Below are 19,953 nucleotides of genomic sequence, written 5' to 3' on the forward strand. Positions count from 1 at the left end.
CAGTAACCTGTATTAGACAGACCGAGACTCCAGAACAGTAACCTGTTTTAGAGAGACAGACTCCAGAACAGTAACCTGTATTAGACAGACCGAGACTCCAGAACAGTAACCTGTATTAGACAGACCGAGACTCCAGAACAGTAACCTGTATTAGACAGACCGAGACTCCAGAACAGTAACCTGTTTTAGAGAGACCGAGACTCCAGAACAGTAACCTGTATTAGACAGACCGAGACTCCAGAACAGTAACCTGTTTTAGAGAGACAGACTCCAGAACAGTAACCTGTATTAGACAGACCGAGACTCCAGAACAGTAACCTGTATTAGACAGACCGAGACTCCAGAACAGTAACCTGTATTAGACAGACCGAGACTCCAGAACAGTAACCTGTATTAGACAAACAGAGGGATTGATTCATTAAGGAAAGTTAAGTAAAAGTAAGTAAAGCAAAACCATGTTGCATTGGAGGAGGAGGTAAATTTAAAATGTGATGGCAGATGTATAGTCGGGGTAGGACATGCCCTAGAACAACTTAAAATTTCAGTGTAAAAATTAAACTATCAAGTATGTGTGTGCTACATGAAAAAGCAGCCAGTATTTTCCTTATGTGCAAAATAATAAACTAATTTGCACCCCTTGCATTGTAACATGGTTTTGTCCAGAAAACTTGAGTAAGAAAACTTACTCAATTTATAGCTTAACTTTTCTTAATGAATGAGGCCCAAAGACTCCATAATAATAATAATAATGTGTACTACAGACCGTACCTTGTGTTCCTCCTCAGGGACAGATGAGGGGAGATCCACCAATCTGTCCGATACTGAGACGCTTTGTCCTCTGTCACTGACACCTCCTATGTGTGATGTGAACGTGGTATCACCAAAGTCCTACAACCAACACAACGTAACAAGACATTTACCAGGATATTCAGCTGCTCTAGAGACACAGAGACTGCGGGGGGTTAAGGTGTTATTATTACAGGACACATATTATAGGGCAGGTGATGGTGCTCCGTGTAGAGAGGTACGTGAGTCATAGTCACTAGTTAGGTCACAGATCTGGGGAGCAGTTTGTGTAATCTATAATCTACAGGAAGAACTTGTTCAGATGCCGTCAGTTCTCTGGGCGCAGAGACCGTTGTTTCTCGTAGATACCTGAAAAGAGTGGTTGTTGTAGTATCTGTCCTGCAGGGCGGCTCCCCATTCTGCGGGATCAAAGCCGGACTCTGAAATCAGGAAACACAGATCGGGATATACTCTCATGGCCTGTACATTATAGTCAGACCTCCGCGACACATCCATGTACTAAATAACACCTAATGTGACTACTAATGAGACACTTCCCAGCTGTAAATGGCAACTACACTTCAATGGATTGGGGAGCAGAGTGGTTAGCATTGCTACCTCACAACGTTGGGGTGATGCGTTCAGTTCTGATCAGGCCCTATCTGTGTGGAGTTTGTATGTTCTCCCCGTGTTTGCGTGGGTTTACTCCGGATGCTCCAGTTTCCTCCCACACTCCAACAACATACTGACAGGTTAATTAGCTGCTAGCAAAATAGACCCATGTGTATTTGTGGTAGTAAATTTAGAATGTAAGCTCCACTGGGACAGGCACTGATGCAAATGATTCTCTGTACAGCGTTGTGTAACATGGTGATGACAGATATACATATATATATACACTGTAATAATAGTGACTTGCTGTGTACACAACTCACCCTCTCTCTTTTTAAGGATTCCTGCAAAATATTTTGCTGCAAACTGCGGTATATCCTTCGGCTGCTCCCTCAGCACCTCCCGGGTCAGCCCTTCAAGGAGATTGGCAAAACCCTGGGGGATGCGGTAATTTGTGTTTGAGAAAGGAATCGACATATTCCTAATGTTATAGTAAATGTTCCCGTTCCTGTAGATGCAAATAAGAGCATTGGTGAAATCAAGTCAGTCCTGGAACAACAATGACCTGAAACACACAGCACGCAGCACGCAGTCAGGTGCAATCAGCTCAAAGGGAAATGCATTAGTTGCCAAATCTGCTTTTGCAATTAAGGATTTGCGCATTAAGGATTAGCAATAATTAGTAATCAAGACTGTCAGTGACTTGTGGTGTTACAGTAACACGTGTGTTATTCACGTCCCTGGCCAGGCTCTGCGGGTGTCTTTGGGAATTGTATCAAAATGTTCTGAAATCTCTACATCTGTGTATATGACGCTTATTAACATTAACTCTGATTATAAGTGCCTGACAAGTTGCAGATATGCATTTAAAGGATAATTTCATACTTAAATAATATCTGTAATAAAACTAATATTTGACCAAGATATGTGTTTGGACGTTACAGCCCTGGGCTCAATGATTGTTGCAATAAACTACAACTCCCACCAGCCATTGCAATACTATCACTAAGAACTACAGGCCTCATTCAATGCAGCTTAGCAAAACCATGTCAGGTTTCAGTGTGTGGACAGATTTGAAGTATTGCCTTTTCACCGTCTGTATCCTAGCATGTGTTATCCAGTCACAGGCACTATGCTGTATTGACAGACATGGAAGTTTGGACATTATATATTGAATGGTAACTTATTTGAAAGTGGAATTATATTGTAAATTGTTTAAAAAGCCATATTCTTGGTTATGTTGTGCCCCCTGGTGGTATCTATGTAAACTGCAATATGGGCAGGACTCTAGGGAAGAAAATATTTGAAAAAGAACCCATTAAATGACATAAAGACACAGCCTGGTGTAACGAGCCGCTAAACACAAAGTAGAAGAAAATCGAAATCCCCCTGCTCCTCTCTCCAACCCAGTCTTCCCTCTTTTCTTTCTGATGTATAGAATTGTATAGAGAACACACCTCTGTATAATACAAACGTGTCTGTGTGACACCTACAAGTATAATAATATTCAATGTATGTATCACTAATATTACTAATGTGTGCATTATTATTACTAAGGTGTGTAATCTTATTACTAATGTGTGTAGTATTATTACTAATGTGTGTAATATTATGACAATTGTGTGTAGTATTATTACTAATGTGTGTAGTATTATTATTACTAATGTGGGTAATATTATGACAATTGTGTGTAGTATTATTACAAATGTGGGTAATAGGGTGGACAAAATAAGGCAGCTTTAGGGAGCCAGGCCATCAAATCAAATCAAAAGTGCCAGGAAAGACGTGCGCCCACTGACCGTAAGAGAACTAGTACTTGCTAATACGCAGGGCCGGTGCTAGGGTCCATGGGCCCTAGGCATTTTTAAAAAATCGGCGCCCCCCCCCCCCCCCCCCCCGCAAAAATCGCCGCCCTCCTCCCTCCTCTCCTCACCTTGTCTCACCACTGCCGCCTCTCTGCTCCGTCTCCTCCCCTCCACTCACTGACACTAGTAAGTGGAGGGGAGGAGACGGAGCAGAGAGGCGGCGGTGGTGACAAAATAGCCTCTTCCCCCCTCCCCGTGCATCTGAATGCTGTGCGGCGGCCGTGACAGGTATGGTCAGCGGTCGCCGCACAGTTTTAAAGTCATTTAGTATTCTGTGGCGCCCTCCAGAGCCCGGCGCCCTAGGCAAGTGCCTAACCTTGCCTAATGGGTGCGCCGGGCCTGCTAATACGCCAATACTTCGCATCACAACATGGCATAGTTGTGTAACCAATCCACAGAATGGTGAAGTAATAGTAACATGCGGCACTGGAAGATTGTATTACCGGAACTTTGAACCTCTCCGAAATGGCCAGACGCAAATCTCTCTATATATATATGTCACCTTATGCTGTACAGGGCGTTAATCACACATTCTCTCCTTGACCAATTAATAGCAATAATCATACACATACATTGAGATATTTCTAGATAAAGATTATATATATATATATTCATACCATATTCTACAGTGAATTATACAGTACATGTATGTGGAGTATATATACTGCACTGTGCAATATACATATTTATAGAGAGAAATGATGTATATGCTTAGTGTACGTACAAATGATATATGTGTATTTATAGGAAAAGAAGATAATACATAGTGATAGCAGGCAATGGAGAAGACAACACATGTAAGATAACCGTATAATACAAACAGCATATAATAATAATACAAGATATACAGTGAGTGGCGTGATGTTACTATGACATGTGGGATAGAGCACTCCCTACTGTAAATTATATGGTGATAAGAGGTCACCTGGAACTTTTGTGGCCATATAAAAGCATGAGAATATAGTTATTTTATACAGGTATTTACTTATAAATCTATATTATATACATTATATATTATATATATATATATATATATATATATATATATATATATATAGTATAATTCTGGGATATAATATATCTATTGTAGATATCATACAGATAGATAAATAGTATATGACACATCTATAATGGAGCAGACCCCGGCCCAGGTACCTGACTCGCAGAATCTCCCAATCCCGGCGACAGTTATTCAGAGTTGAGTTGATACATTGTTACACTCCGTCTCTATGACAACCATAGAACGCTGGTGTACGGGGAGAGACGAGGCTCAGACCCAGCCAATGCGTTTCTCCCTGCACCAGCAGCACACAGGGCTATACCGGGCTGTGCTGCCAGCTGTGTATAAAGACGGGACTGCCTGTCCCTGACACTAGGTATCATGTGACCCCTGCCACCAACTTATCTTAACACCCACAATATTGGGAGAGAAACTTTTCTGGGTGAATGAATTTTGAGCTATATGATATCTGCAGAAAGCTGCACTCATATATAGCCGTACATATCAATGCATATTCTATACCAGTATTTATATTTTACTTATTTGGAGCGCCTGCAAATTGTGACTGAGGTGCCCTGTAGGTTTCCTTTGTGCTTCAATGGACACCCTACCTGTGACCCCATCATATATATATATATATATATATATATATATATATATATATATATATATATATAATTATAGTGAGTGTGTAAATATTTAGCGCAATGCATTGATAACATTATTGGATTATAAAACCAAATTATACTCCTACTTCATCTAGGGTTCTATTTATTAAAAGGCAAAAGCCCTATCTCGGGTGTTTTCGCTGGAGATAGGACTTCGCCCTATACAGCAATTGGTAAGATTCGCTGGGTGTCGCTGGCAATTGCTTCCCGCACCTAATTAACAAGGATCATCACAATCCATGAAATGAATGAAAACATGTCTTATCCTTAAAGACTCAAAGTGCATGGTGACATGTTTCCTTCATCTAGAAGTGCGCGCTGCGCAAGTGTAAGCGTCACGTCATAGTCCACCTTCCTACCACCGCTTTCACGGAATATAACTTTTTTTTCTCCAAAAATACTGCTGTTTATTCTTATTGATGGTTACATTAATCATGAGTGTGAGGGGAGATTGAAGCTGTCTTTATTACGACTGGTTTATTATTATTATTATTATTATGATGAAATGTGTGTGTTTGAAGCTTTGCGCTACATTACTGGGAGCGCGCCTAGAAACTCACATGTAGGCCGTAGTGCGTCAGGAGAGCACAAGATTCATCCGGTGAGAAGTATAGGACGAGATCTGTCGCTTTTTTTTACACTTAATTGAGTATCACAGGTTTGTGTAGACTTTTTAGTCCGTTCTTGCTGTAATAATTAGGCTATTTCAGAGTTTTGGAACATCGGATGGAAGTAGTACAGATATTATGAAGGAATGAGGTCATGTAGGTTAATTTATGATCATTGACAAGTTACAATAATGTAATTCCAGTACAACCTGTTAATCATCTTTTAACAGTCACATTTACAGGCTGTTGAATAATCAGCCAGAGACTTGTACTGCACTAAACAGGCGAAACCTTTCATAGGACCTAATATCTGAGGCCAAGCTTCACTGGGGAAGTTCTTAGTAACTCAGTCCTAGGTGTAGAAGTTCTATAATAGAACTGTCCCCAACCGGTAACAGGATGGTTCATAATTGCTCCCTAGGATGCCACCATCAGTTCAGTAGGAAATCCCTCAGTAGCTTATTAGGATGGACCTCAATTGCTTTTTAGGACAGTGCTCAATATCTCACCATGGCGGCCCTCCGTAGCTCATCCGGACAGCCCTCAATAAGTCACTGGTGAATTATCTTTATTTCACTTCATGCATATATTAATGGGGTAACCTCCAGCAACCAATGATCCTAGCGGCTCTGAGTATCCAGTACATAAGCTTTTGTGGTTTTCTTTGAATTTTTATTTGTGTACAATAACAGAAATTGAAGTTTGCTCACATCAGTAATAACCAAAAAGAGCCCCCAGGAAATATATCATTGTAAACAAAAGAAAATGTTGCAGATTAGAACATATTTCAGAAAAGTGTTGGGACAGATTGGGTAGTGCGGATCCGAAAAGGAGACGTGGTTGATTCACTTTGAGGGGGTGAGGGGGGGATGCCCGCGGGCCCACCCCGAATCCACCTATTTTCCCCTACAAATGCTTGCATGCTCAGTGGCAGGTGTGTGCGCTTAAGGGTGCCGAGGGGCGGGGGGAGCAGGTACAAATTAGTAGTGGTAGTAGGAGGAGCCACCAACCTGGTGTTGCCACACCCCCTTCGGCAGCTATTGGAGGGGCACCAAGAATTTGCTGTACCGGGGCCCAAAACTCCTCTTTGCAGCCCTGTGCGTGCCACACCTCTCACACTCCCAGTGGGACAGAAGTCCTTGCTGTCGGGATAGCCCAAGAATGAGGACAGTCACACCTTCAAATTTGGACAGTTGAGAGGAATGAGCAATGAGTGCTGCTGATCTCCTGAACCACATCCATCATACTCAGCTAATAACATACATACATATATAGAGAAGAGTCAAGAGGAGAATGTTATTGAAAAAGGAGAAACGGAATTTCTGCTGCAAATCTCCATTTATTCTTATTCATTTATAAGGCTCCACTGGTTCCGTAGCGCCGGATACAGAAGACAGTAACACATAGATGAGGTAATACACGTAAGTAGCACAGTTATACGATGGGGACTGCAGCAAAAGACGTGATGTGACGTACGAGGGAGTCAGACAGAGGACAGACGTGGGACAGTAGGTAGAGAGCCCCCAAGAGCGTACATTCTAGAGGTTTTGAGTTGTTTGTGCAGCTTTGTAAATTAGATTGGTGCTTTTCCTCATTTAAAGTGCACTTGTCACTAATTACTTTTTCATTGGTCTTTTCTCATTGGTTGATAGTCCAACACCCCTGGCATTGTATGGGAATGAGAGAGGAGAGTTCAGACTAGAGCTCTAGAAAAGAAAGTAGTGTAAAAGTTATGGCAGCATCTCTAGGTAAACACATAACACAGTATCTGGGTGAGCTTTATAACCCGTCTGTAATTTCCCTGTAATAAATACAGTCACAGCCCCTCCCCTCCGGGAGACACTACGACAGCACTTCCTGGTGTAAGACAATTGCTGGGGAGATGACTGGGATCACACTGCTGCTGCTGCTATCACTGCTCATCAGTGCAGGTACAGACCCTGTATATCTCTGTATTACATGTCATCCATAGGACTGATTACATGATCACTCTGTAGTGTACCCTCCATTCATTGGGGCTCATCAGTGTAGGTTATGGTCTGTGCAAAATTAATTTCACATGCTACAATGTATCATAGCCTTGCAGAGATTCCTTGTGGGTACAACTAAACATATATATATATATATATATATATATATATATATATATATATATAAGTTAGGGTCTCTGAGGACAATGATCCCTCTTAACCGACCAATTCAGAAAGGAATGAGTTAAAACAAGGTCAATATAATGAGGACTCCTTGCTGTAGGCTGTATGTTAACACTATCATCTCCAGTTTGCTGAGTTTAGAGGGAGCAGAGGTTGGTGGAGGGGGGAGAGAGTTGTAATAAAACAGGACTATCCCAGGAAAATTAAAGCACAGTATGTGTGTCAGCAATGGTCATGCGGACAGTGTCACATGATCTGTAGCCAGACAATGACTTCTCCACTGCTTGCAGACGTTCATGTTTAACCATTTAAATCCTGTGTTCTTTGCTGTCTGGACATTCAATGGGGAAAGAAGCAACATCCGGCTCTATCCCAGTAATAGCAATCATTAACCCTTTCTCTGCATGAGCAGTAATACTTTCTCCTATACCTTCTGGTAACTGTGCGTCAGAGGCATTGTTAATGCAAAGTTGTGAATACATCTGGGTGGCTGATATATTAGAGATGAGCGGGCTCGGATATCTGAAATCCGAGCCCACCCGAACGTTGCCGATCCGAGCCGGATCCGAGACAGATCCGGGTATTCCCGCCAATTGCAAAACTGAAACCGAGGCTCTGAGTCATAATCCCGCTGTCGGATCTCGCCATACTGGGATCCTATAAATTCCCCGCTAGTCGCCGCCATCTTCACTCGGGCATTGATCAGGGTAGAGGGAGGGTGTGTTAGGTGGTCCTCTGTCCTGCTATATCTCGTGCTGTTCAGTTCAGTGCTGTGCTGTGCTGTGCTGTGCTGGGGAAATAACAATGCCCTCAGAAGGACACAGCACAGCATGAAAATTTTTAAAAAAAGTTATAAAAAAAATAAAAAAAAAAATATCCAAAAACAATCCTGCAGTATAAGTCCATTGGTACTGCAATATTACAAAGTTCACTGATTCTGCAGAATAGACTGGGAATTAGTGGAAATGATTGTTATTGATGTTAATAATAGCGTAGGAGTGAAAATAAACCAAAAAACTTGATTTTAACACTTTTTATGTTTTTTTCAAAATAAATCCGAACCAAAACCTTTCGTCAGGTGTTTTGCGAAACAAATCCAAACCCAAAACCTCAAGCAAATCCGAATCCAAAACACGAGACACCAAAAGTGGCCGGTGCACATCCCTATGATATATATATATATATATATATATATATATATATATATATATATATATATATATATATGTATTTGTGTATTCCTGATGTTATATTCTGTTCAGCAAGTGATACAATGTATTTGTGTATTCCTGATGTTATATTCTGTTCAGCAAGTGATACAATGTATTTGTGTATTCCTGATGTTATATTCTGTTCAGCAGGTGATACAGTGTATTTGTGTATTCCTGATGTTATATTCTGTTCAGGAAGTGATAGTGTATTTGTTTTTCCAGATGCTACATTCAGGTTTGCCTCATATTATGGAGAACACATGGTTTTGCAGCAAAAACCAGCCCGTGCCGTTGTCTGGGGGTACGGAGAGGTGGGAGCCCAAGTAACAATCTCTCTTCTGCGAGGAATGGAAACCGTCTCGAAGAAAGCTGTGAACGTCAATGGTAAAAAGTGATGAAATATAGGAGCTGTGTATAATTACACGTGTGGTGGGATCGTGGTAGGATAGATGCTTATTGGTGGATATGGTTGTTAATCAGGGTCCAGGATTCTGACGCTCTCTACACAGGTTACAGAACCTGCCAGTCTCACACCTACTGAAACCAGCGCAAAGTGTTTTCAAAGCTGATTCGACTTTTTCTCGCTTTTATATAACAAAGGGTTACCCCTGGCGATGGTTACCCCTGGCGATGGTTACGCCTGGCGATACCACCAGGGGTAACTGAATAAATGGACTGGATGGATCTGTAGCTATAATTAGTTGAGGACAGTATGAGGGTGATTAATTGAGGGAATTTATTTGATTGCCGTTTTTGGGATGAGGAAGGATTATTTTTTTTTTACTCCTATGCTAAATTGGCTAAGACGTCTGATTGGAGGAATACAAAATCCTTTATTTATAACGCACAACAGATTCTGCCAGACTGTCACGGTTCAGCATTCGCATGAGCCTGCATGACGTGTGTGACAAAGGGTTAATCAAAAACAATCACCTGCTGTTTAAAAATTACACACTAACTTTGCCTTAGCATTTATGTTACCACCAAGGCTTTTTTTGTGAAGAGCTGACACTCTTTCAGTTCTCCCTTTAAATTAATCTATCACAATTTACTTTCATTAGGGTTATCATAAACCAAATGATCTCTGTTTCAACGATGTTGCTTTCTAAAACCAAGCTAAGCCTAACACCTTAATTTGTGTTACTAGAAAATTCTACAAAGATGATATTAACTCCACACCAGTCATAAGTTTTCCTTCATTTGGATACCAAACATAACTCCTGTAAGTAGGATTTTTGAGAAAATATGACATTTTCCTGTGTCCTTATTCACTTTCATTCAAACTCATCCCAACTTTCCTGTCACCCCCTTTGAGATGTCCTGAGATAGCACAGATAGCACTAAGAAGGTGAGGGGGTCTGTTTTTTGGATATCACTGATGTTATTGATGTAACCTTAAGGAGCAGCTTCAAAAGCCTTTACGACCTGTGCCATAAATTGGTATTGGGCACCCATCCGTAACTATGTGTCTGGAACTCTATATCCATAAGTACCTCATAGGTAGAGCAGAATAGTTTAGAAGCTAAATCAAAGAGAGACATTAATTTAGGACCCCCCCCCCCTTTCAGTTTTAAGCCGTGGCTGGACACAGTGTTCATCTGAGCCACACCAAGCTTATACTATGAATTAATTCACAAACATGTATTTCCAGTTTTATATGACTAGTAATTAGCTTGCATATGACACAGTCAGGTTTTGTTTTGCCTTCCAGTGGATCAACATAATTTGAATTTATTACTGTTTGATCTTGAAGGACCTGCTTCTTTTTTCAACTTTACTGACTATGTAAATATGAAACTAAATCAATCATTTAGAATTTACGTAGAAGCACGGGACTCTGTCCTGAGAGTTTTAAACAGTATAAGTGTGTACTCTATGCTGACAGCCATATCCACAGACATTGGTAATAACACAGTGGGTTGGCAGTTCTTAAAGATATATAGATACACACTTACATTGGTTCTAGTGCGACTGGTGTAAATGTCTCACAAACATGCATCATCCATCCAATCTCTAATACTGTGTCCATAGTCCTGTCTACAGTCCCGTGTCCATAGTCCTGTCTACAGTCCCGTGTCCATAGTCCTGTCTACAGTCCCGTGTCCATAGTCCTGTCTACAGTCCCGTGTCCATAGTCCTGTCTACAGTCCCGTGTCCATAGTCCTGTCTACAGTCCCGTGTCCATAGTCCTGTCTACAGTCCCGTGTCCACTAGAGCGATCAAAGAAATGAACACAACTAATTTATACAAAGGCATGAAGAAGGCAGCAATAGCATTGCATAAAAGTTTTTACTGAGGTGCCCCTCGCACCCCAGCCTGAGCCGTGTGCAGCTGTTTTGCTCACGGTTCCTACAAATGAAGAGCTTGAATATACCTCTTTACAGATGCTTTGCAGTGCTATGTTACTTTACAGGGGTGAGTTACAAAAAAGGGTCGTGGCTGCTTCACAATGAGGGCGTGCCTAATTGATTTTCTGGTTCTATATTACAGAACCGGCAGAGCTCACAACTGGCTGCACGTAACAAGCCCCCAGAGCTTTGGATGGGGGGGAAGGACACCCTAGTAAAATCTCTTAGTTTCTGTAATTTTTCTGCCTCATGTTGCCCCATTATAAGCAAACCCCATTATTTATTATCGTTTATCTTCCCTGGCAGGTGACGTTGGTATCTGGAAGGTGGCCCTGGACCCTATGGATTACGGGGGCCCCTATGAACTGGTTGCCCAGCAGAACTACAAGCAAGAAGTTACAAGTATCCAGCTGGACGACATCCTGTTCGGCGATGTCTGGATTTGTAGCGGACAAAGCAACATGGAGATGACGGTATCGCAGGTATTAAGAGCGACAGACACCCCGAAAAATGATTTGCATCTCACTTTTTGGACCTCTTTATCTAGGACGTGTTAAATGATCGAGTATCTTCTGATAAACAGATCTTCAATGCTAGCGAGGAGCTGGCTCGGGCCCCACATTATCCCTACGTTCGGTTATTCACTGCAGCGCTAGAAACATCTGATACGGAACTTGAGGACCTGGCAAAGGTGGACCTGGAGTGGTCAGCTCCAACCCCTCGTAAGCAACTTTCTAATAACGCTGAATGCAGCATGTTTATATATTAGCCAGAGAGCAATGTTCTCTTCTGTCTTCTTATCAAATCTCTGAGAATACGATTATATAATTTAACCTAAAAAGCTCAGTAACTCGGCGATGGCATTGACTCTGCTTTTTGATAATCCCTGTTTTATTTCTGTGTTTTGTGAAAAGAAAACCTTGGTCACGGCAGTTTTACTTATTTTTCCGCCGTCTGCTGGTTGTTCGGTCGACATTTGGCGCGCAGACTGAAGTATCCGATAGGACTGGTGGAATCTTCGTGGGGAGGAACGCCGGTCGAAGCCTGGTCTTCAAAAACCGCGCTGGCCAAGTGTGGGCTTTCCGAGACTCCGGAAATGTTCAAGAGGTGAAATATTGATGTGTGATGAGCAAGTAGACTGCGTTCAGTATAGCGGTTGATAGCAAATGTTATCATGGCAACATATGATCATCACCGTGGGGTAACTGGACAAGATGTCACATACATACAGGCATTATAAAGGGCCTTAGCGTGCGTCAACAAAGTCTATTGAACCCTATATATATATATATTTATGGGAGTGATTGTTACAGTACATAGTGCACTATGCTGCACGGAAGTACGTTCTGTTAGCCAGGATCAAAGTACAAGGAAATTGTCTAACATTTTAATTTATATTGTTTTCAATGCTGTGTGTACAAGCCCTTGGGTAGAGAGTTAATACTTTACAGGGTTAGACATATTCAAATCTGATAAAATATTAAACTCAAACAACAGAAAACTACACACCATTGCCGTGTACAGACTGAGCTGGGGGTGCGGACGGAGACACACAAAAAACTGGACATACGATTTTCACACTAACAGATCCAGGTTACAAGTAAGGTGATGGTGCGAGGCTGTAGGGGGACATGACTGTTCCTTCAGCTCCCGGATGTCACCAACATTCCGTCTGATCACTAGAATTCCATTGTCTGATAATTTACACATTTATATTGATAGTGACTGTTCTGAGGGCCTCCGACATAGAATCATAGGAAGTATCTGAGCTCTGCAGGTATTATAGGCTGGCGTTTGATATTTCTTGCTAAATATACTGTCAATTGATTCTGCCTTTATTAGTCCTGAGTTTTTCGACATCATAGCTGGGCCGTGCCAATATTCTGTCCTCTGGAACGCCATGATCCACCCCCTCCTTAACATGACCATTAAAGGAGCCATATGGTACCAAGGTAAGAATTTGGAACAGAGGAAAAACACTAAGATTTCTAAATAATATAATAATAATAATATGAACGTTCCCAGCTTAGTTGACCTGCGCAGCACCAAGAATGGGCTCAGATGCACACTAAATACTGCCCCGAATCAGCCGAGGCATGCGCTACACAGCACCCCAAATCAGCTGGCCCGCCCCAGTCACATCCTGTGCTGGATCCTCTTCAGATATCGCTCCCTGTATACAGCAGTGAACATGGTGAACATTTATCACACTACACAATGCTACAACCATATCCCTGTCATCCCTCCAGGGGAGCAGAACACCGGTATGAACACTGATCTCTATAACTGCACCTTCCCGTCTCTCATCAAAGACTGGAGACGCTCCTTCAACGAGGGCTCCCTGGGGCAAACTGACCCCAACTTCCCCTTCGGATTTGTCCAGGTAATAACAATCATCATCATTTATTTATATAGCACCAACAAATTCTGTAGCGCTTAACAATTGAAAACAAGCACAGTAATAAAACAATACTGGGTAATACATACAGACAGAGAGGTAAGAGGGCCCTGCTCATAAGCTTACACTCTATGGGACAATGGTTTGATGCACAAGGGTAAGTGCTGCATCATATTGATTATTTGTCCAGCTAGAATGTCAAGGTTACAAAGTATTTAGTGGGCTGTGTGATCAGTCACACAACTATGTTGGTCAGAGGGTTGTTGTCTTGTGTTAGCTGTGTAGAGGGTGGTAATAGGGTAACCTAGGGAGATTAAGAGGGTGGTAGAGTAATACTATAACCTTGTCTGAAGAGGTGGGTTTTCAGAGAACGCTTGAAGGTTTGAAGACTAGAGGAAAGTCTTACTGTGTGAGGGAGGGAATTCCACAAAGTGGGTGCAGCCCGAAAAAAGTCCTGTAACCGGGAATGGGAGCAGTTAATGGGTGTGGATGAGAGAGATTTTGTGCAGAGCGGAGGTGTCATTAGTTTCATCCTAAAATGTAAATTAAATCAGACAGTTGGGGACAGAGGGGACTTTTATTACTGAAAACTGGACCAAATGAAAGATCCTTACATTTTACAACAGTTTTACAGATTACCAGGGAGAATATTCTCAGAGCTATAAATCTATAGCAATAAATAATGAAAACCAGTAGTCAGTTGTTTCATTTCACTAAGATTTCTTCCTGTTGACTTTGAGAAACGCGTGAGGCGCTCCTGATATCCCGCTGTGTGGTGTAACTCTGCTCTACCAATTCTCCCCAGCTAAGCACATTCCAGAAAGGAAAACCAACCGACAATTATCCGGTGATCAGATGGCATCAAACCGCTGACTTTGGTTACGCCCCCAACTCAATGATGCCAAATACATTTATGGCGGTGGCAATGGACCTTGGTGATGAAAAGTCTCCGTATGGAAGGTCAGCTCAACAGAATACACGTATATGTAGATTTCTTCAACTGCGCTACCACCTAGGTTTCCTAAAATGCCCCTCCCCCAAGCCATGGGACTCCTCCATTTCTCTTATAGCCCCAGCAGAAAATTGGGATGGGGTGTAACAGTAGGACCAATCACCAGCCACCAAGAGATGGTTAGCTCAGTTGATTTGTAGGTTCTGTATTACGCACCTTGGCAGAGACCCAGAGAATACGGCTGCATGAATCGGACCCCAAGGCTCTGTCTGGGGGAAGGGGAGCGTTGGTGAAATATTCTCATAGGTTATAGGTAATTATTGTACTGGTTAACGTATTTGTGTGTGTATTTGTGTGTGTTGGACATACACTGCACATTAGATTGTAAGCTCTATGGTGCCAGGTCAAAGTGAAAGTACTGGTAAAAGAGCTAGATCAAAAGGACCTCTAAATCTAGATACAAGTTGCGTTATATGGATCTATTTATAATAACATTGCTATATATATATATATATATATATATATATATATATATATATATATATCTCAATTACACTGTGCACATTACACTTCCTGTCTGTAACCACCAGGCAGTCTAGCATGACTGATAAAGGAGGACAATAGATAGTAGTGTTGTAGATTATATATATAATCTTTGACTATCAACAGATATCTTATAGTGTATTTCAGCGTGTTTAGTGACCGTTAATATATATAAAAATGTTTTACATTTACCACAATCTCTGTAAATTTTTCAGGTGCGTTTCACTAATATCCCATCACCTGCACTGTCATAAATACTGGGTACACACAGACAAGCAGAGAGGAAGTGGGCTGGGTTAGAACAACACATAGCCAGGGCGTTGGCATGTTGGCGGCAGCACAGAGCATTTTTATTGTTCAGGTATAACAACAATGGATGTATAACGTGTCTTATTAATTATAATGAGTTTGTTCTTTTTTGTAGCGTTCACCCACGGGATAAGCAAACTATAGCGTACAGGCTGTCCTTGGGGGCACGAGCTGTGGCCTACGGCGAGAAAGAGGTCTCCTTTAACGGTCCGTTCCCGGTTACGATTGATGTGTATTACAGTTATTCATACATGAATATAACCTACGACCAGGACCTTCTAATAAAACACCCGTGTGACAACATATTTGAGGTAAGGTGGTCCGGGATTGGCAGGGTGTGGTCACAGTCAGGTGACCTGTGAGAGATATAATATCTGTGCTTACATCATACACAATTATTACTTTATTATGGATTATGAACAGTTAGAGAATGGAGCCAGAGGGATGTGTAAGGCTGTCGTAGGTTCTCGCTGCTTCCAGTAACCCTGCTCCGTCCACACGTCACACGACTCTACTTATAAGAGTTCCGTGATGAAACATATAAATATTAACGTAATAAAACACAACAAGACATGTGATAATCTATTACAAGCCGCTTGTTTCTGATTCTGAATGGCACTTTTGATATCCCTCCACCTAGGCGACATTTTATCCTCCGCCAGTATTTTTTGTCTACTTCATGAGTATCTGCGATACTGTTTTAGGGCCACATTTAGAGCTAAGAGCTAATTCTGGGTGAAGATTTAAATCGGAACAAACCATGTCGCTATGCAAATACAATTTATTTTTGCATGCAGGGACTATAGTGGCTGCTTTGCATGGAGCACACAAATACTAGGCAGCTTTATTGTAACACCGCAATTTACAGCTGGGATTCTGCACTTTGGCAAAAACATTGCTACACTGCAGCCGTGAGGTGTGCGGGTGTCCATGGTTTTGCCAAGGTGCAGAATTGGATTTACTCCTAAGTCTGGGTACACACTACAGAGTTTTCAGACAATTGTTGGTCCAATCACACAATAAACGACCGTCGGCCTGATATCGCATTAGTGTGCACGCTCCAACAATGAGCGATTATTGTTTCAAAGCTCATTGTATCGTTACATTTGATTTTTAAACCGGACTAAAAATGTAATTCAAGGATGGAACGATGTCAATACAATCCTGCAGTGTGTATGCGCTCACAACCAGCAACGTCCATAGATCTCTTCTGAGCGTACCCAGCCTGACTCTAAAGGAGTGTGTTTACGTCATTCTGCATGCTTGTAACCATGCACACACTCCATGCTTTCCTCCGATTAATGCCGAAGCAGATTTAGCTGCAGTAGTTTAGACTCTTCGGTGTTCATGAGGAATCCTAAATGGACAAATGTTGGTGTGCATGGACCCCAGGGGCCTGAGTCATTACGGAGAGTAAAGCATAAAAAAGGAGTAACTTTGCACCTGGGCAAATCCATGTTGCATTGGAGGGGGAGGTAAATTTAAAATGTGGGGACAGATTTATAGTTGGGATAGCGCATGTCCTAGATTAATTTTAAATTTCAGTGTAAAAATAAAGCTATCAAGTATTTGTGCGCTACATGAAAACACAGACTGTATTTAACTTATGTGCAAAATAATAAACTAATTTGCACCCCTTGCATTGTAACATGGTTTGTCCAGGAGCAAAGTTACTCCTTTTTTTGCCATACTTTTCTTAATGACTCAGGTCCTCAGTGTTTAAATACTGATTATTTGTCTATATAGGTTAGCACAATATAAACCTCCAGCCGTCATTATGATGAATCACAGTGGACAATAATTCCCACCACGTTTACAGAATGCAGGATCTGATTTGTTGACCTGTCTTTCCTGCAGGTATTTTGTAGCAACAATCAGAACACGGATGAAGACGACGGTTATGTTTGGGTTCCAGTATCGGCAGCATTAATATCCTCGTCTTCTAACGTGGTCACCGTCTCGTTTAAGGCGTGCCCCCACGTCTCCGGGGTCCGGTATGCCTGGTCCGATTGGCCTTGTGATTACAAGGAGTGTCCGATATACAGCGTCCACAGGAACCTTCCTGCTCCCATCTTCCTAAAGTATTTTCAAAAGTGACACTTGTTGGACTTTTTTCATTTTTTTTCTTCAGGGATGGTTGAAAAATAATTAAAATGTAAATCACAATTGGTGGCGATTGCTGAACGTTAATTGGATTAATCACGAAAGTCTTATTGCTCTTTTCTTTGTGCTTTTCTCAATATGTGTACAAATCCACAAATATACACCGTTAAATTGACACTTGCACCAGAGTTGGCTGGAGAGTGAGGACGTAACTCCCAACTTCCCGCAAGTCTGGACAAACATTCCGACCACGGAACACTTCCCCAGGAGATACCGGATGAGGTCCTAGAGGCAAGTCCACCCCTCTATACACGTCACATTTCGAGCGGGATGGGGGGGGGGGGGGGCATCATGATGACTTAATTTGCAGCGAAACACGTCATCACAGGACCGCCCTGCTTCAATAGTTAGGTAGGTGGATATAGGAGGGTAACATTTTCTCCGGGGGTCGGCAAGTACACAAAATATGAATGCTAACATTCAGGTGAAGTCAAACTGGACCCACTGGCTCTGATTCATTAAGGCACACAAAATGAACATATATTGTGCATTTAAGTTCAATAAAAGTCTTCCGTTGTTGATCAAGCTTCATGATTTAAAGGGACATACGCTACAATATGAGCACATAGGAACGTAATCATTCAATAACTAACTTACATGGGAAATACCATAGAGGCACAGGACGCACTGCAGCCGTATAGATATTTGCTAATGGTTCCAATGTTATAGCCCTTTGTAGCATTTGCAGTGTAATGTTAAGTAATGTTTTATAAGCTGGTAATATATATTTTTATATAATATATTTTACGGGCCTGATTCATCTTTGAACGCAATTTGCGTGTAAAAAAAAAACTGCACGTACCTTGCACACGTCTGCCCGTATCCAAATATAAACGCATCTGAAGATACGTTTCCATTTGAATCGTGGTATAAGTACGGTACTTGTTGTACGTAGACAGACAACAGACTGCAGGATACGCACAAGCGTGTGTATATGTGTGTGTGTGTGTATGTATATATATAAATTCACATCAGAACGCATGCAAAAATATTATTTTATTAAATAAACTACTATAATCATTAATGAAAATATATATTTAAAAAGGTTTTATTTTTTTACATGAAATATAAATCATATTGTTCTTGATGCCTACTGTGTATAAAATGCATTTTCTCTTACTTGCAAACACATGTTTTGGCAGCATACGTGATGTCATCACTATCAGTCGGCACTTACCCTGGCTCTGTAGCTGGTGCAGGTGATACGGCTAAAAACACACACCTGAGAGATGCCCAAAGCTTGCACCGGCTGGATGTGTGTTAGCATGTCCTTGCGGTACATCGCCTATGTTCATCCTCCCCCTCCTTCCGCCGTTCTGTCCTTCAAGTCATAGCCGTCAGAAGTGTCATGGGCGCTTGGACGTGAATGGAATGTAATTGCGTCCACTGACGTTAGTTCCACTCCGGTACATGCGCAGGTATTTCATGCAAAATACGGCACGTACAGGACTTTGAAGATGAATCAGGCCCTGAATGACTGATCTGTATATAAGGTCTCGGCGTTCTACACAAGTACACAATTCCAACCTATATCACATGTCTGTCCCACCGCTGGCTCGTGGGCTGGATGTGACCACAAAGATCTCCAAAAGCTCTATTATACAACATAATGTATGTAATGTATATAACACACATGTGTAGCGTTGGTATGGAACATGCATCAGTCTGATAACGGATTGGAAAGATTATTGTAAATTACATCCATGACGGTTCTGTGTATGTAAATGTTGTACAATGTGTCTCTGTTACTTGGTGTCATCGTGTAATAAAGAGGAATTAAATTATTGTGTCATCTTTACGTGTTTTATATTTCATTTGTGTTAGTATCAAAGGACTTACCCTATACGTACACAATATAATAATGTAATGAGAGGAGAATTTTTTCTGGACTGTTATTAATAAATTCAAATGTTGCATTCTCCATATTAAATTAAATACACAAGTGTTAGATACTTTCATTTTTACATATATGTTGTATATTGTGTACTTGTCCCTTCTCGTTTAAGAACCGAAATTATGGTTGTTTCTGAAAAACACATGGGGGTATATTTACTAAACTGCGGGCCTGAAAAAGTGGAGATGCTGCCTATAGCAACCAATCAGATTCTAGCTGTCATTTTGTAGAATGCACTAAGTAAATGATAACTAGAATCTGATTGGTTGCTATAGGCAACATCTCCACTTTTTCAAACCCGCAGTTTAGTACATCTAGCCCATGGTTTTATAAACTAAGAACTTCACTTGCCCCTGGATGATACACACCCATTAGGAATCAAATGAACATTTGTCTTTCCAGCATGAGTCCAAATAGAAATATAAAATAAGTAATGGAAATAG

At 41.4% G+C, this 19,953-nt stretch overlaps 2 protein-coding genes across 4 annotated transcripts in view; one reads left to right on the forward strand and one right to left on the reverse strand.

Annotated features, from left to right (window-relative positions):
- Positions 1 to 19,953, reverse strand: part of SPA17 (sperm autoantigenic protein 17) — a 50,996-nt gene that overhangs the window by 21,984 nt on the left and 9,059 nt on the right. The window contains exons 1-4 of one of the 3 annotated variants that reach the window (XM_075190406.1): positions 4,419 to 4,882; positions 1,722 to 1,906; positions 1,156 to 1,226; positions 769 to 888 (exon numbers count right to left, since the gene is read on the reverse strand). In XM_075190406.1, coding sequence (XP_075046507.1) covers positions 769 to 888; positions 1,156 to 1,226; positions 1,722 to 1,875 — 345 coding nt within the window. In that variant the 5' untranslated portion in view covers positions 1,876 to 1,906; positions 4,419 to 4,882. Of the gene's footprint in view, positions 1 to 768; positions 889 to 1,155; positions 1,227 to 1,721; positions 1,964 to 4,418; positions 4,883 to 19,953 lie in introns of those variants that run through there. The other 2 variants (XM_075190405.1, XM_075190407.1) reach the window with 2 other exon arrangements.
- Positions 7,370 to 19,401, forward strand: SIAE (sialic acid acetylesterase). The gene is made up of 10 exons (XM_075190408.1): positions 7,370 to 7,470; positions 9,126 to 9,287; positions 11,558 to 11,733; positions 11,835 to 11,973; positions 12,166 to 12,358; positions 13,094 to 13,203; positions 13,501 to 13,634; positions 14,455 to 14,609; positions 15,569 to 15,764; positions 17,311 to 19,401. The coding sequence occupies exons 1-10, from the start codon at positions 7,422 to 7,424 to the stop codon at positions 17,548 to 17,550; spliced, it is 1,554 nt and encodes a 517-aa protein (XP_075046509.1). The 5' UTR covers positions 7,370 to 7,421; the 3' UTR covers positions 17,551 to 19,401.

Source organism: Mixophyes fleayi, chromosome 11, assembly GCF_038048845.1.
Source record: "Mixophyes fleayi isolate aMixFle1 chromosome 11, aMixFle1.hap1, whole genome shotgun sequence".
NCBI classification, from domain to species: domain Eukaryota; kingdom Metazoa; phylum Chordata; class Amphibia; order Anura; family Limnodynastidae; genus Mixophyes; species Mixophyes fleayi.

Coding starts and splice junctions, on each gene's coding strand:
- SIAE (XM_075190408.1), top strand. CDS start 7,422: ATGACTGGGATCACACTGCTGCTGCTGCTATCACTGCTCATCAGTGCA. Junction 9,288..11,557: donor GAAAGCTGTGAACGTCAATG/GTAAAAAGTGAT, acceptor CTTCCCTGGCAG/GTGACGTTGGTATCTGGAAG. Junction 13,635..14,454: donor TCCCCTTCGGATTTGTCCAG/GTAATAACAATC, acceptor AATTCTCCCCAG/CTAAGCACATTCCAGAAAGG.